The sequence below is a fragment of the Alligator mississippiensis genome, chromosome 1, assembly GCF_030867095.1.
Source record: "Alligator mississippiensis isolate rAllMis1 chromosome 1, rAllMis1, whole genome shotgun sequence".
Taxonomy (NCBI): domain Eukaryota; kingdom Metazoa; phylum Chordata; order Crocodylia; family Alligatoridae; genus Alligator; species Alligator mississippiensis.
Window position 1 is genome coordinate 1,073,494 of NC_081824.1, and position 17,926 is coordinate 1,091,419.

The 17,926-nt window shown below is 49.2% G+C and overlaps 1 protein-coding gene across 4 annotated transcripts in view; it reads right to left on the minus strand.

Annotated features, from left to right (window-relative positions):
* Window positions 1–6,872: 6,872 nt before the first annotated feature.
* ASXL2 (ASXL transcriptional regulator 2) overlaps window positions 6,873–17,926 on the minus strand; it is a 182,684-nt gene continuing 171,630 nt past the window's right edge. For all 4 annotated transcript variants that reach the window (XM_014610485.3, XM_059727625.1, XM_059727626.1 and 1 more), the window contains one exon: window positions 6,873–17,496. In XM_014610485.3, coding sequence (XP_014465971.2) covers window positions 15,052–17,496 — 2,445 coding nt within the window. In that variant the 3' untranslated portion in view covers window positions 6,873–15,051. The remainder of the gene's footprint in view (window positions 17,497–17,926) is intronic.

The following is a 17,926-nucleotide window of genomic DNA, read 5'->3' on the forward strand; positions in this document are numbered from 1 at the left end:
GAAATCAGTTGCGAGTCCCCCATCTAGACTGCTGTCTGCTTGACTGAACTTTTCCAACTATTTGAGTTGGTCTAATAGAAGATATCAGATTGACCCAAAGCACCTTGTCTGCCCGTGTCCTTAGACCAACACCCCATTACCTGACTGTCATCCTCCGAGCCCCCACTTCAGATCGCTTTGCTCAGTCAAGGACGTTGTGCTTGCTTCGACTGGTGAATTCTTTAGTTCTCCCTTTTCCCTTTGCATATGAAGTGTACCCTTTTGCAATTCTTTTTATTCAATATAATTTACAGACAAAAGAACCAGAGGCTCCTGTAAATCCTTTACAGGGAAAGATGCCACTTGCCTGTGAAGTACAATCAGAGGAGTGGAGGGGACTTTAAGGGCCATCTAGACCAATCCACTGCACAGATGTATTATCTGCTATTCCTAAATCATCCCAGGCAGATGCCTACCCTTGAAAATCCCGTGAAGGAGGTTCCATTGCTTCCCTAAGTAATTGAATAACTTTCAAAATTTGGAGATTTTTTTTGGCAGCCACTTGCAGGAAACCGATCCAGGAGGTATTACCCAAAAAGGGACGGGAGCTGGGAGCTGCCGTCTCAGTAGGTTCTGCTGCTTCAGCCGTTTGGCCTCTGTTCTTGTTTTCTTGTAAAACTTTCGGTTGTGTTTCTGGTTCTGCCACAGATTTCCTATGCGGCCACGAGCGTATCATTTCAATTCCCTGTGCTTTAGCATCCCCATCTAGAAAATGGGGAAAATAATAATTTGCCTACTTAACAGAGGGAGTGGCATCGTGAAACTTAATTAACATTTGCAAAAGGCTTTGAGAACCTTGGGTGGAAAATCTAAAATATTACAATTCATATGTTATATTTATTAATTCATAAAAAGCAGAGTCAATGCCGTGTAAGAGCTAATTTCCACGGCCAAATTAGAAACATCACCCTTCTTACAAACCTTCCCCACAGTATGAGACTGCATCGAGGTACACAGAAGGAAAACTGCGGTGGATTACAGCTGATTCTGGCTATCTTGGCACTCCTTTTAGTGACTGCTAATGCTGATATGACCCTTGTTTGAAATGTTGGGTGGTATCGAGGGTAAATCAAAGGATGAGCAATTAGGTAAAAAAAAGCCTGACATGTGGCACATGGCAATCAGTTACTGAGCATACCCCTGGGCTATAATGCCCATTATGAAAGGATGGATTTACGGACTTTTCCTCTGGTACAAATGCCGACCCCAACATTTTCCTTCCTGCAGAAAAATGTTCCTTCCCTTCCAGGACAGGAACGCTGACCGACTTCCTCGGAGACCGACAGCAGACGAACGAAACAAGGATTCCTGACTTCTTCCCCAAGAAGCTTGAAACGGGCCAGGTTCATCACAGATGTAACTTCATCGAATGAATTTAGCTCACTGCATATTTGTGAAGTTCAGGGTATCTGTATAACACAAGAGCCATGTGTATTAAAAATCTTAATACTTTAATAGCTACGCTGTTATCTTCGAAGGCATCTCAGAAACATCTTGAATAGACTGGATGAGTTAGACACCTGACAGTTCATTCAGTTAGAATTAATGGGCATTTTTACACATGCTGGAGGGGCGGGGGAGTGCTTTAATTAGAGCAGGTTTGAGAGCTGCTCTAATTGAAGTGCCTGTGGCATCTCGTGTATCAGCGTCCCCGCGCTTTGCAATGGTGGCAGGGGCACTAACTAAAGGTCGTCACGTGAGCTTTTAGTTAAAGCATCTCTGCCACCGTTTGGAAGCATGAAGACGCTGATGCACGAGATGCGGAGGCCGCTGAAGCATGCTAATTAGTACACTCCGGCCAACTCCATTAATTGAGATTAATCGAGTCTGCTCTGATGCGCTGGAATTACAACACATTGGAGCAGCCTCCCCGCGTGTCTACAGGCACCCAACGTGACATTAGAAGCCAAAGGCAAGACTAACATATTTTACGCTCACGTACAGACTGCCACAAACGAAAGGATTAATAAAATGTGGCTTTTTTTCCTGGGAGATTTCATCAGGTACATTGACAAGACCACAGGTGCAAAATCCGCCCTTCCCCTGCCTCTTGGACCTTCACAGGTTTCCTCTTGTTAAACTCATAGCTGGTCGCATTTTGAGCCTGACGTTCGGTCTAGATGTCAAGATGAAGAATATTGCAAACCAGATACCGTCTTCAACAGACCACGACCTCGTACGGGGAAGGACAGAAACCGCCCAGGCCCGAGACAAGACGACAGATCAACAATCCCGATTTGGCCGCGGGGGCTCCTGGATGCCAACGAATTCCAAAGTCTGGTGAAGGACAGCAGCAGCACCCTTTTCACAGCATAGGGGGTCCGGGATCTAGTGAACGATCATCCCTGTGCTTTACCCGTGACCACTGACAGACACCCTCTCAAACAGCCCTTCTCGGCCCATGGCTTACCTTACACAATTCGTTTTTCTGACAATCTACAATGGACGACGAGAAAGGGGTGGACATTCAGCTGCCGAAGGTAGAATTCAGTGTTGATAATGTGGCATGATGCCAGGGTCATTGTGGGCCATTGAGCCCAGTTCCCTGCATTTGCAAGCAAGCGTTTGCTGGCCTACTGGATAATGAAAAATCAGTACGTCTGCTTCGACTAGATGCTTCTCGAGGGCCGTTCAAGCTCTACATGTCTACGCTTTCACAATAAGATCCCTCCATAGCTACACCGAGGTTGTGTTGTAGGCGAAGAGAACTTCTTAATTTTCCCCAAAATAAACTACTAAATCTTGTTCTTAGGAGCAATCCTGACTAGTAAATCACTTCATCAATCTTGAACGCCTACAACCCGTAAGAGACCTGAGCACCAAGCACTGCGAAGAACTTGTTTCATAGACATTAGGGGCGGGAAGGGACCGCATGAGATCATCGGATCCAGCCCCCCAGCCATAGTCAGCTGGGATCAAGTGACCCCAGCAAGAAATAAATCCAGGTGTTTTTTGAAGGAGTTCAGAGTAGGTGCTTGCACCACCTCGGGGGGGTGGGGGGGGGGTGTTTCAGACCCTGGACACACGCACTGTAAAGAACTTTTTTCTTATGTCTAGTCGAAATTGGCCTTCTTGGAGTTTGTGGCCATTAGACCTTGTTATCCCCTGGGGAGCTCTGGTGAGCAGACGTTCTCCCGGGTCCTGATGTCTTGCAAAGTTGTAGGCTGCCACCAAGTCTCCCGAGTCTTCTCTTCTCCAGACTGAAGAGTCCCAAGTCCCTCAGCCTCTCCTGGAGTTTCGTTAGCTTTGCCAGCCACAGCATCACATTGGTGGCTCATATTCATTGTGTGGTCTATCAAGACCCCCCTTTCCCTTTCGGTCGTGGTACTAGTGAGCGTAGCACTGCCAAGCCTGTAGTTCTGCCGGGGGTTCTTCCTACTGAGGTGCAGCACCTTGCCCTTTTCTGCATTGAAGGCCATGCGGTTTTGGTCAGCCCACCTTGGCCAAGTTGGCCTGTATCCCCAGCCTGTCCTGCAGTGTGACTGCCCTCCCCCGTATATTTGGTGTCATCCAATGAACTTGGCCAGTTCACATCTGACTCCCGAATCCAGATCATTGGTGAAGATGTTAAAGAGCACCGGCCCAAGTACTGAGCCCTGAGGGACCCCACTGGTAACCCTGCGCCACGTTGATTTGCTCCCTTCACCTAGTACACTTTGGGTCCAACCCCGTAGCCAGTTGCCTAGCCATCAGACCATACGATGATCAAGGCCACAGTTCCCCAGCTTAACCATGAGGACATCGTGGGGAACTAGGTCAAAGGCCTTTTGAAGTCCAGATATATGACATCCACGTCATCGCCCTTGTCCAGGGCACACGTCACCTGGTCACTGAAGGAGATGAGGTTGGTCAGGCAGGACCTGCCAGTCACAAAGCCGTGTTGGCTGGCGTTCAGAAGCTTGCCTCCCATTAGTCTGGCATTGATGGATCCCTCAACAATTTTCTCCAGGGATGGACGTCAGACTGATTGGTCAGTAGTTTCCCGGGTCATCCCTCCTCCCTTTCTTGTAGATAAGGACCATGTAGACTCCTTTCCAGTCATCCGGGACCTTGCCTGAGCACCACAATTTTTCAAATGTCCTGCCAAGGGGGATGCAATGATGTCTGCCATTGTTATGCTGAAAACATCTTGCTCGTTCGAAACCTCAAAAAAAGGACCTGCTCCACTTGGACCCACCAGCAGCCCATCTGCATTCACATTCATCAAGAAATTTGGGATGTCTTAGAGGAGTTGGACCCAAGACTTGTGAAACGAGCTGTGAAAGAGTGGTGAAAAACTGCTGCCATTTCTGAATGACATACCCAATTCATAGAAGACTTCCCTTATTCATTTACACATTCAGTAGGCAACCAAGATCCACGCTCGATGCATTGACTCTACTTTAGGCCCATGCTAAACCCCCATTCCTGAAAAAACTCATAGAAAAGCTAGCAAGGGGCTAAGCATAAACTCATTGGAGGCTAACATCCTAGACCCAGCACAACGTGGACTGAGACTAGGACATGGAAGTGAAACCACGTCAGTAGCACTTACGACTTTTCATCTCCAGTGTTGATAGGATGTAGGTACCAAACGCTCCAACGCTGTCAAACAAGATCAGCTGTGGTTTCACTGCGGGGGCAGGGCACGTCTCCACAGGAATGTGCTAAACATAGTTTAAGTCCTTCTGGAAGGGATGTGCCCAATGAGGAATCAGTCATAGGAAATGGCACGTCCACGTCTCGACTCCTCACTTGTCGAGATCGCCAAGGATCAGCTCTCTCTGAGCCTTCTTGACATCGACATGCAGCTACTAAGTGAACTGGTCGGATGCACAGAGGCACGTGACCGCAGTGTGCTCCTGACAGACGATTCTTCCTATCGTTCACCCCACAGGGCCAAAAGCCCTGGGCCAGGGCTTGCATGAGATCAGCCTGTGGACGGAAGGCTTTGGACGCTGATGAGTTCTGGTTTATGTCATGGGGTCACCGAGGAAGAGATGAACATGAACCTGCATTGCAGCATGATCCAACCGAGACTGAATCCAGACGAGACAGAGGTGATGGTGGTGAGCCGCCCACGTGACTTGGAGGGGATTGGGACACTGATCATTGATGAAGTCCAGCTGCCTCTTGTCACTCATGTTTGCCGCCTTGGGCTGTTCCTGGATCTTCAGGTGGCTGCTGGGGCTAGGAGCACCTTTCACCGACTCCATCTGCTGCCCTTTCTTTCGGATTCAGATCTGGCCACTATCATCCGTGCCTTTGTCGCCTCAAGGCTAGACTCGTGCAGTGCACTCTGTGCAGGGCTCCCCTGGACAACAGACGGTCCAGAAGCTGCAGTTGGTGCCGAACGTGGCGGCGGGTCTCCAGGAGCACGTGACTCCAGTATGACGAGTCTGCACTGGGTCCCAGCAGCTTTCCCTGGGCAATTGCAGGTGCTGGTTTTGACCGACATGGTCTAGACCTTACTGGCCTTAGATCTCTCAAGCATATTTTAACGATCCATGACGCAGCGGGACACTGACTCCCGCTGTCTCCCTGCTTCACCTGTGCCAAGTTAGGATGCATGGCGGGGTTGACTGACGTTTTAGTGATAGGTTAGACAAAGATCCCTATGGGACGGTTGGCAAAGGGACGCTCCTGCCTCAGGGTTGGACTAGATGACCTGTGGAGGTCCCTCCCTTCCAGCCCAATTTCTCTATGATTCTACTTAAGGGGCCACCTTCTCCCTTAGTCCCACAGCGATCGCTAAGGTTTAGCTGGGAGCTGCCTCCTGCGAGTACTATCAGTGCGCTGTGTCCGGTGGGAAAAACGCAGGAGGCTGCTCTCAGCTCTGGCACTTTGAGGCCTGCCACAGCTCGAGCCTGGACATCTCGTGGAAGTGACTGAAGTCCTTCCTCCTGGGCAAGGCGTTTAGCAAACGAAGCCGGGCTGAGGTAGTTTAGGGGAATCTCGTTTTACGTGGGTATTCTTGTGCACTTTTTTTGTCTTCTGATGACACTCCTGTTTTATAAATGATTCTGCCCTCTTATTGCTAGCTCCCCTGAGCCTCTGTTGGGACGGGCGGCATACAAACCAAATACATAAATACTTACACACACTTGATGTAAAGACGCGCGTCCAGCATGGACCTGTTTAGCCAGGGCAGGATTCCTGGATGTGATCATTAACACCATATTCACTCAAATATGACAAGGTCCAGCCATCCCCCCGCAATCAGCATGGGGGAAGAAAGCCTCTTGTCTTATACGAAGCAGGGGGGAACCCAGAGCCAGACCCAGGCTGTCTCCTGCCCCCTCTGCAGCTTAGCAGGGGGCAGGAAGGCTGCGGGGGGAAGAAGTGAGTGGGGCAAGGGGAAAGGGGCCACCTGATCCCTCCCCACAGCCACTGCTTTCCCTGCTGTAGCAGACAACCCTCCAATACTTAGGCTCTGTGCCTGGAAAATTATAACAAATTTATAAATGTCCATATATAGCAACCAATTCTTGGGGGTCGTCTTATATTCGAGTAAGTACGTATAACAGACTCAGTAAACAACCTTGAGCACGTCAGTAGGTCTAGGCCTCAGTCTCCTCTTCTGGGAGCATGGTTTGTATTCACCTTACGGTACAGTGCCAGAATGACTGTAAGGCATTGTGAGAGTCTTAGGAAGAGGCACAACAGAAATGCAAAGTATTTGGGACCATCTGGTATTGCAGGAACTCTTTCCCCACGTAGAGAGATGGCTCAAGATGCAAAATGGAAAAAAAAGATGCATGTCCTGAGCTCGTTGTTCATAAATTCACAGCGAGCTGCCTGTTGCTTTAATGCTCTTGAGAACAGCCTTGACAGAGACGACATTAACACAGTGATCATAAAATCATATGCTTTTATTAAACATAAAATGAAACATTAAGATAAAATACTCATTTGTGCTGAAGAACTACTGTATTTTACATTCATTTATGAAGCAGGTAGCTTTACATGACAAAAATATGGAGCGAGGGGAAGAGGCGCAGAACCTGCAGTAAGACATCACCACGAGACGGGCGTTCGGTTTTCAAAGTGCTACTTCCAACGGTGGCGGGACAGGAGTGGGCTGCCTGGGCGCTGCTCAGCGTCCCTCCCTCTTAATGCTGGTGAGAAGCTAAGGTGGAAGCTTATACCGCAGACCCTGCGAGACTTTCTCTCTCAGAACGAGCTCTGCCAAGCTGCAATACTACGGGCTGCGTTCTCCCTGCTGGGATTGCTACTTCGTCGCGTTGACCCAGGCATTTTTAAATGCTTTGAAGTTGTGCAGTTTCCTTATAAAGGATGACAGTGTGCTTCAGCCACTTTATTGTTCTGTACAGACCTCTCAGCATTGGATAACAGAAGGAAATGGTTATATTTATTTTTTAACTTTCATTACCTGACTTAATTTGCAAAGGGACCCTTTTAAAATCAAATTGCCAGCTCGCATTCCTCAGGGCTGGACCTGGGCTAGTTCTTATTTAGAAGACCGAAGCCAGGAATGTTACGCGCTGGGCACAGCTTTTCCAGCAGGGCTACGTGCAGCCTCTGAGAAGTGCAATTGGAAAAAAATACACAGAAACTGTTGGCTTTTGGGTCTTAAACTGGGCAATTGGGGTGGGAGCTGCAGCAGTACCAGGGGACCAGGAATGTTTTTAAAAAGTGCAGCAGATCAAAACACATACACGCTGTATTTTTTCTAATGCATATATTTTAAATATTAAATATAAAAGCCGTAATCCCGTCTCAGGCCTATGGCAACCCTCGCTTTGTTCTCAAGGTGTGTATTGTCACCAGAAAACTAAGACGGATTTACAGTCTTATTATGTACATTTAGGTAAAATATATTTGTATATATACACACATATACACGCTAGTTATATATACATACATACACCCAAACAGTGTAACCTTTTCCTAGTGCAACTGTTTAGAGTGAAAGCCCCACTGAGTGTGCAGATTGCAAGTCTAAGAGAGAAATATCTGTTTAAAGGGAAGTTAAAGGGCAAAAAAAAATAAAATAAATAAAAAATCACTTGACTAGAAGAGGATCCCGCTATGTGAATGTAAATGAGGACCTGGCATAATTTGAGGTGTTAAAATATAATCCTGATAACAACAAAACTATGTAAAAATGTGAATTGGTGTTTTTTGTCCTCTCGACTAGTGTGCGAGCCTAGAACTTGCATTCAGTTTCTCCCCCCCAAACTGCAAGGCCAGGAGTTACAGCAAACACTTCTCGGAGATGTTGTTAGGCCGTTCAGGCTAGGGCTTCCCCGTGGGGATGCCCCTGGGCTGCGCTTGGGCAGGGGCCAGCGTGACACTGCCGCTCGGTCCGGCAGTGCAGCGCAGCCGGGGGGACACGCTCCAGCTCTCCTCCTCTGCTCCATACGGCCCCAAACTAGGGACGGACACAGGCCTCTTCCACTGCCCCTAGGGAGCCTCTCCTGGCGGACAGGCTGCTTCGCCTGTAGGTCCTGCACGCGTCGCCGCGTGGCTCGCGATTGAGGCCAGTGCCTGGGGGTTGCAACCTAGATGCAAGGCATTGCTGCATGGCTGCAGTCATGAAACTCTGAATAACCGCTGAAGATCTTTACTGGGTGTGTAACGAGCCACACAGCTGTGTGATAACAATTACTAGGTGCTGGGGAAGGGATGCGAAATCACAGTCCAAATCGACTGCAACACACGCACCATGCACTCAGGCCCGCTCCTGCGAGGAGCTCGGCAACCTCAGCCGCAGCGGACACACCGGGGGCCTGCCAGTGCCGGACACCTCACACGTTTGGACCCCTTTATTCAGTGAACAGCACTGGCCCGACACAGCTAATCGCTCCTGTAGTCTGCAGCCATTCTCTTCTCTCCTCTCAATGCCATATTCTTCATATAATTTATAGCTCATGTTCTCTTGGAACTGGCAGGAAGCAGCAATGCGGAGCGGAAGCACTCCATATTCCACCTTTGCCAATCGCTGCATCCAGTGTATCACATGGGAAATGAGATCCCTATAGGGTTTGTTTCCCCCATAGGGAATGCTGCACGGGACCCAACCAGACTGACCGGGGCTTTCCCCTTACGGGGGGAGAACGCGGCTCTTAAGCGATCCTACTCAAAACAGTTGCGGAGAACTCAGTTCAGCTCCACCCGAGACTGACGGCAGTGCTCGGCAGCCCATCTTCCTACCCAGCAACCTCCTTCGAGAACCTGGCCTTGCAGTCCCTGAGCCCGCGCTCCTTACCAGCACCGCCAGACCCGTGCCTACATTTACTACCATTTCAATGGCGGGAAAACCGAGTCGCTTTTGATTCTGTTTTTGGCTGAATAGCTTCTGTACCAGTGTGTCTCTTTGGCTAAAAAGTCAGCAGCGAATGTATAAAAGTTCCACCTCAACTTGTCTAGTCTTACCGTGAGCGTTCGGGGGTTGTAAGGCCAAACAGAAGAGAAGACCGCGGGGCGCGAGCTGGACGGGACTGGGACAGCGCTCTGTACTCTACGTCTCAAACAGCTGAACTAGTCCAAGTCACTCTCTGCTGGGCTTCAAGTTTTCCCACTGCCCCGGGACCTGCTACAGCTTCAACAGCTGCCACGTCAAGAGGCAGTGTTCATCTCTCCCTCTTTCTTCTTTTTTTACATTATTTCATTGGTGGGACCTGAAATCCAACCAGCTCAAATATTTCCATACACTTAAAATAGAAAATAAAAGAATATATGAAGTACATACAGTATATATATACACACATTTATTTCAAATACTTAAAATTCTTATGTAAAATATGATTTTTCTATATTATTTGTGAAAAAATATGACTTTTTTAAAATGGTGTCAACTTGATTTTTCTGTACATACCCTCTATTCCAATTAAGTCCCTTCTGAAAAAGGCAAAAGACAGACAAGAGTTCAGCATCTTCTAAATCATGTTTACAAGCCCATGGCTGCAACAAAACTTAAAGAGCAGACGGTAAACAATACTGGATTTCCTTTTTAAGAATCCCCATTTTTATTGCATTCATGTTAAAAATGAGTGCTTTCAGTTCTTCTGCCAGTAAAATCCTTCTCGGCTGCGTCGAGAAACTGCGCACACACAATACCCTGTATAGGTCATTCACAAATCTTCCTCTAGCATTTTTTTACACAGATAAAATATATATTACTTAAAATATATTACTGTAAGCTTTTAAAATTGATCTTCAGTTATATCAAATGTATAGCATTAAAAAAAAATAAGGAAGAAAGAAAACTGGTTATCGTCGTTTTAGCAAATATCTGATCCTTTCTCCCTCTGACTTCCCAGTGGCAACAGGACTCACGGTCAGTGCTAAGAGGAGACTCCCTGCCGCGGCGCTATCCCCCGCACACGAGAGCCGTGACGTGGTTTTCAGGGCTGAGAGATGCCACGGGCCATAAACGGCCCGGGAACGGAAAGGCCTCCTTTGCCCGTTGCAATTAGGAACAAGGCTAGCAGGTGGCACTGGCTAACATGCATTTACCCTCTGATCTCCACCGTAACAACCACACTTTCAGAACCGGCCTTCAATCACGGGCGCTCAGCCTGACACCATTTTGGCCAGATTTTCAGAAGCACTGACCACATTTTGCGCCGCTGAGTTCAGCTGGAGTTGCAGCTTCGCAGCAAAATCAGGTCCCAAAAGAGACTTTTGAAAAACTGAGCTGAACGACTCCGAACGCAAGCAGGAAGCCTCCTCCACCGGACACAGCAACCAGGCTCCAGTTGTAATTCAGTGGCCAATTCTTACGCACACATCCCTGCTCCCACGGCACCATCGGGCCTCAGAAAGACTAGGCCCTGCAAGGCTTTTAAGTGCCTTTCAAACCATTTAAATGGACGTGATTAAGCAGGAAGGGTCGTCAGTAAGGACGTTTCCTGGCAGATGCTGACCTGTCCAAGCAGTAACTTCCAGGAATTTGCTTCCTTATTGACCACTGAAAAACTCTGCCAACAGGGTTAATTAACTGTGTACAGAACTGGTCCTTCCCTTTTCCACGTCAAGGGAGACAATCAACTTAAAAACAAGTTTCCTTCCATGTGCAACTAACACTTATCTCAGAATCTTAATTCCAAAATCATTTCTAAATTTCCACTCTCTTCTCCACCTGTGCAATTTTTATAGAAACTATTTACACTGAGCAGTGGAGCCAGACCGATCGCTCTCCATTTGGACTGCAGTCCCAGCAGGGAACGGTCTGAATCTGAATAATCTCCTTCCAATCAGCTGTTTTGTGTCACAAACAATGCTCTGACATTAGGCTCTGCGCGTTTCGTTTTGAGCTTCAATCCGTGAAGTGGCATTTCTCATAAAGTGCTATTACTGTAATACCTGGTGCCAAAGCCTGAAACGTTACGTCTAAACTCCCTGACAATGTCACTCGAATGACGAAGTAGCCGGCATGAAAGCAAGTTTGTTATCTGGCTGGAGGGAACATCACGCATCAGATATTAGGGAGAACTCGGGGCCGGAAGGGGCTGGCCCAGCATCAGGGCTGCCGACCAGCACAACACACAGCCCGTTTCCACTGGCCTCACATTTCCATCCTGAAACATTTGTCATTCAATGTGAAACATGCAGCGCTTCCAAGGTGTTGGGCAGACTTGTTCTTCAATTAAGCAATTATTAATCCAAGCCCGTCATTTCTAAGGGGTACTAGCTGAATGCCCGCTGGTACGCGCAGGGCATAATTTCACCAAGCCCTACCTTTCATCGTGGGAATACTCCAGTCTTGCAGTCCAAAGGATTCGCTGCCTTGGAAAGGGGCAGAATAATAAGACAGCGACTGCCAAACTGCTGCCCCATCCAAAGACAGCTAAGGCACTGTACTGAGCGGTAAACTTCTAGCTCGTTGTCTAATGTGCTTACACAGCAGCTGTGAGGAGGACTGAGGAGTCCTACTGCACTCTCAGTGGTCATCACAAAGCCGGGCTGGGTTCATCCTAGGCCTCGTTCCCTTCCTGCCGAGTCCCCGCAGCCCGTCTCACAAAACAGCAGCTTCCCGTGGTTAGAAGCAGCCTCGCGCACAGAAATACGTGTACAGATCCCGGGACACCAGACGGACACCTGACGTTTTATGAAGAGCTGGAAGCGAGGCGAGGGCCTCCGAGCCTGCTTTAAAATATCCTGATGAAATGAATGACGTAGGAGCCTTCCTAGGCTCAAGAAACCCAACGAGCCTGCAGACCAGAACGCATTCCCCCTCATCGTCGTTTCTGCGCCCTTCCTACAGGGGTTTGTCAACGCACACGTGCAAGCGGGAGCGAGAACCTAGCCGACCTAGTTATGCCCGTATCGTCCCTCCCCACCTGTGCTGGTGCGCTTGTTTTGGTTTGACTTATGCTACCAAGGAAGATCTTTAAATAAAGAAAGAAACACTTTTATCCTGGAATAAGCGTCTACACGGGGAATTACAGTACGACAGCATATCTTTCCTGTCTAGACAAAGCCTGAGATAAAGAGAACTGAAACGGAAAGATCCTGCTCTCGCTATTTCAAAGAAGCGCTGCCCGCTTTGGCCGCCTGCTCCCGTGCCGATACCACGGCAGGTAGAAGGGCCCTACAGAACTGCACCTGGCGGCAGAGGCGATCCTGCCCTGACGGGCACTTGCTCGTGTGCAATAAGCACAAACAACCGACTCCCCCCGGCAGCGGGTCAGACGTGTTCTCACACCGGTTCTCTTGCTAGGTTGCTTCTTTGCACATGCACGAGTGCAAGGGCAGCTGTAGTGCACGTGGCTCTGAGGACAGCGTTGGCAGGTTAACCACAGGTGCTAGTGCATCGTAGATGTGTCACCAAAAATGGGCGCTATTTTTTGTTGGTGTGGTTTCTAAATTATACAGTAACAGATTAAAACCAAGTTTCCTTATTTAGAGCACGCTCACACTCCTCGTCACTATGGTATCTAAGCACTTACATAAATTTAGAGAAAGGGGATATTTCCCCCCAGCAAATTAGGATGAGTGGAACCGGGATAAAAATATAACGTACTGACATTTCACTCCCAGTCAACCCGGGCAGAAGGGTGGTGCACAGACAGGCGGGCACGGAGATATTTTCCGTATAGAGAGAGAATAAGCATACGACTCTCCTCTCGTCAAGAAATAAATTGCCACCCACTCCTCTGGGGGTTGTATTGTGTGCTGTGGTCTACACCTCTCATCTCCGACAACGGCACCCCGTGTTCTCGTCTCATGTGAGGAGAGGGAGGAGGAGAACAGTCGAACAAAGCTCAAGATGCTGAGGGGACTTGCTAATGGGGGCGGGGGGTCTAAAAACAATGCGGCACACCTACCCTGGTAATATTGCTTCATCGTAAAAAGGCCTTTGGATTAAAAGTGAATTCAGTGCTCTTTCATCAAAAAGATGCATGGATTTCTACCTGATCAAAACGTTTGTATCTCAGACAGCGACAGTGTGGAACTGGGTGTGATTTTTGAGCTTGGTGATTTTGCCAGAAAAAGGACTTCACGTACAGATCCCTATACTCAGCAGGGATGATCTAGTGCTATGCTACAGTGAAATGTGGCTGGAACAGCTCTGACAGTGGGAAGGGGAGGGCGTTCAATACTGTATTAGCCAGTCTGTCAAATTGCTATTGCAGAAAAGATGGGGCAACTACACCGGTTTGTGATGAACACATGGGGACAACTTTATGAACAGGAACACTCTTGAAAGTGAGGAGTTAATCACAAGCTATGCCCTACCGCTCGGGAGGGTGTCGCTGAGTTCTCTCGCACGCTCCGCTCCCATTACACGCTGTTCAAGGCAGCAATTCCCTGCTAGCCAAGTCCTGGGACCCCTGCCTATCTCTGGCCAATGCCCCTCGTTCCTGGCTTGCCACTCCTGCTAGTCAAATACTCAGTCTGCCTAGAGTAGGGCCTGGGAATTAGGCCAAAGGAGTTGACCCTTTTAAACTTGGAAAAACTTGTCCACTGGGGATTAATGATAGGGACACAGCCTGTTTCCATGCCTTATTGCTACCAAGACAGATAATCCTCAGCATAAATGAGAAAACTCTGCCTGTTGTGGAGTCTGCGGCACCCACGGCAAGCTCCTGGGCAAAGAGGATGACAGATGGTCATTCAGTACACTTGTTTTATGTGGTGCGGTGCTCGATGGTCAGTACGTGTGGAGGTGGTACTTTCCTGCTTACACTGAAATGACAAAGAGCAGGTTTTGGCTGGGTTATGGGACCCAAAGTGAAATGAAGTTCAATTCATACGAGAGGCCTCTCACGGTTAAATGATCCCAAGAACTGCTGATAGTCACTAACGACTTTTAATGACTTGAATTCTTGGGAGTTTATGGCTCGTATAGTTGCCTTTCCAATATTCTGCAATTTGAGACTCAAGGTCTGGCCTGCCTACAGACATGACTACAGCTGGCTATTTGAAGAGGGGAGGCGATGCAAACCAACACAACCAGCCAGTATTGCACAACCCAATATGGCTTCCAGAAACTGCTGTCAGGTGCCACTGCTGGGCAACCAAAAACCTAAAATTAGCGTGACAAAGGGGAGCCATCCCTGACCTGCTGCTCCGCACCTCAATGCTGCGTGGCCAGGCAGCATTCAGGTTTAGTTCTCTTGACCTCCCAACTCTTTGAATCTTTCCTGTCCCTCTCTTTTGCTAAAGAAAGATCACGGGGGTTGAAGTTTGGCTGGGAATTTGCTCTTCTATCTAGAGCAGAGCTCTGCTGACGTGTGGGATGATGTCTAAGGTTAATGAATCTGTAGTACAAGTCAAACATCGTCTCCTAAAAGGTTGAAAAAATAATTTTTAAACAAAATAATGTGACATATTTACATAATTCCTTAAGTGCAAACTCTTGTCACAATTCACATAGTTGAGCTCCATTTAGACTCACTGTCCACAAGGTGCTCTTTCTTTAATGAAAGAAGAACGCTACTCCGTATTCCTGATTCAGTAACGTGTCTCTTGTGCAAGGCAGTAAAACTCCCATTTCTTCCTGATGTTTTCCAAGAGGAGGGACAAACCGGAGCATCCTCCTCCCAACGTCGTGCGTCTTCGTTACCGAACAACGAGGCAGGAGACACAGAGCTTGGAGGGGCCAATGCAGTCATCATGGCAGAAGGCACCGCAGCCCTTGCACATGATCATGGCTTTCAACCTGCAGTAACATTTAGAAGGCGTATCTTCCATGCTGCTGTCTTCGCCAAAGGCCTGAACTGGGATGGACTGATTGTGGCTGCCAGAGTTCACAGCCTGGCTGGAGGGGATGGTGGTTACAGTCACAGAGAAAGACATGACATTCCCCATGCTACTGGACAGCTGATTGCATTCGGACAGCCCAGTCATGAGAGACCCTTGGTTCACATCTGGAGCGGTGGAGACGTTTATTGTACCGCTGTAACTCGGCCCGATGAGCTGGGCTGTAGCGTTGCCACGTGGCTTAGAAGGGTGCGAATGAGGCGGCCGGGCAGCCTCTGCAGATGGCCTGGAAGTGCTGTAAAGCTCTGGACCGCCGTGCATTTTCCCCCTCATGGCCTGTGTCACTTGCTCCTGGGCTACCTGGATCAAATCTCTTGCTAATGCGGTGTTTTTCAACGCCTGGTTTCCTGGGAACAGGTGAACGCTCTCCTTGCTGGCGGCTGCTTGCGGAGGCACGACAACCTCCATCTTGACATTCTTTCTAATGGGCTCCCTGTAATCTGAAGGAGCCTTTACACTATGTGATACCTGCTCTCTGCCACACGGGCCGGGAACCTGGGAAGCCAGGGGTTCCTCTTTTACAGTGATACGTTCGTGTTCGTCGCCAGTGCTCTCATCATCTGCATCGCCTTCATCGCTGCTGCCAGCTTCACGCTCTCCAAACTCTGGTTTTGCACCATCGGCAGGACTGTTCGGACACAAGCGGTTCTCAGCGTGCATGGACAGTCCCCTCCTGCAGCTGTCTGAACCACGACCGTAGGTGGAAATGTTGAGCAGGTAATGGCCAGACATGGCGGGTTTGGACGTTCTCCTGCCCATGAAACCCAGCATGAATCTCTGACTGGTGGAGCTGTTGTCTACCTGAAACCCTGAGTGAGTGAGGCCGACCTGCGACGGCTGCAGGACTGACAACAAATTCTGCCTCTGGACCCTCTTGATAAGAGTCTGAAGGATCTGCTCTTGGGTTGCCTTGTCAAGTGCCTCCTGGCACTGGTGCTGGTCAATGCTAGTGTTCCTCAGGTCCTTTCCTGAGAAGAGCTGGATGGTCCTTGGAATGTGGAACAGCTGCCTGCCCTGGCAAAAGATCTTCCCAAGGTGGTGCACCGCTAAATGTGGTGGTTTCTCACCGCTTTCCCCTCCAGAACCATTCCCAGCTGTGCCTGTAGTACTGCCGGACAAAGCTGGCCCTTTGTCGCTTGGAGCCAAAGGGATAGTTTTCATTTGTGCTTTGGTGAGAGGCTTAGGCAGGATTTGCTCCATGGGAACATCTTTACCTTGGAGGAGCTGGGTGACCAAGGGATTGTTAGCAGGAATACTGGAGCCTGTCTTCGGGAGGCCCCCACTTGTACTCAAGGGAGCTGCATAAGCTTTAAGGCTAGGGGCTACTGACAAAGTGCTAGAGGATGGAGTAGATGGAGCAGATGCTACCACAGCACCAGCCTGAGTTTCTGAGGTTACAGACATCAGAGAAGACGTCAGAGTGGAAGGAGATTCACTCTTGGGAACATTTAGGCTGGTCCCTCCTGCAGCAGTAGGTGCTGCCTTGTCTATACTTTTGTCAGCACCTGCTGTGGGAACCGTGACAAGGACTGTTCCCTCCCTGGCCGCTGCTGCCCCCGAGGCCAGACTTGGACCTGCTGGAGCTGAAGGTGCTTTCTCTTGTCTGTCGGCGCCAACAGTACACGAGTGGCGGGAGCCAGGGAGTCCTCTTGGAACCTGACTTACAGTCACATTTGCGGGGCTCGATATTACTCTGCTCGTTTTCTCTAACGCTGGTACGGCTGGTGATGCGGAGTCTGTGCCTTTATTGCTGGCTGCAGTTCTGGACTGTACTGAGGGAGTTTGCTGTAGTTGTGCTCTAGACACACTGTGAGGTGACGTCTGGTCCATGGCCTGTGTCTCCACCTGGGACTGGATCCCTGGACCATGGGGAAGAGGCCTTCTCGGACCTCCCCCGCTTCCAGTTCCTGACAGTTCCAGTGCATGTCCCCGAATTCCAGTTTCAATGGCTCTACTTGTTGCTGTGCTACTCTTCTCGTCTCCTCCGCCCCCAGGCCCACCGCCGCCTCCTGGGCCAGGCCCTGGGACAGCTCCCCCAGCAGAGGCGGCGGCGGCGGCGGCGGCGGCTGCTGCTGCAGCAACAGCAGCTGCCCTCTGGGCCTTAGCCTGCTGGGCTTTTGCTTTGATGTCCGCCAGAGTTCTGGCCCCCGTTCTTCTGGGACTCGTGAGACTGGTTGAGAAGCAGGCCCTGGGAGAGACCTGGCCCGCAGGAAATGGCATGGGGGAGATTCTGGAAACAGGAATCTGGAATAAAGGAAAAACAGAAAGACACCACTGAGCAGAAGGACAATTTAAAATAAAATCTGAAAGTACAGCATTCAGAAGGGAGCCATCAAAGACAACGTGTTAGTAGCCCTTTGAAAAACGCTATATTGCTTTTTTTAGCAGAATATCTGTGTTAAACTTCTATCATCAACTGAGCAACGCAGGACTGGGAGGGACCACATGATATAATCCTAGTCGTAAACTTATCCAGCTCCATCTCAACCCGACTGGAAGTCTCTTCCGCAACCCTGCCCCTCGCTCTTGTGATGATTAGAAACTGCCCTCTAAGTTTCAGAATCGAAGTATTCATGGCCATTTCTCACACGTTTGTCCCCGTGGCCGTGCTGTCCTTGAGTTTACGCTGCTCTTCGCCCTCCTCCTTCTACTCTGCTGACAGAGAGCAGGCACG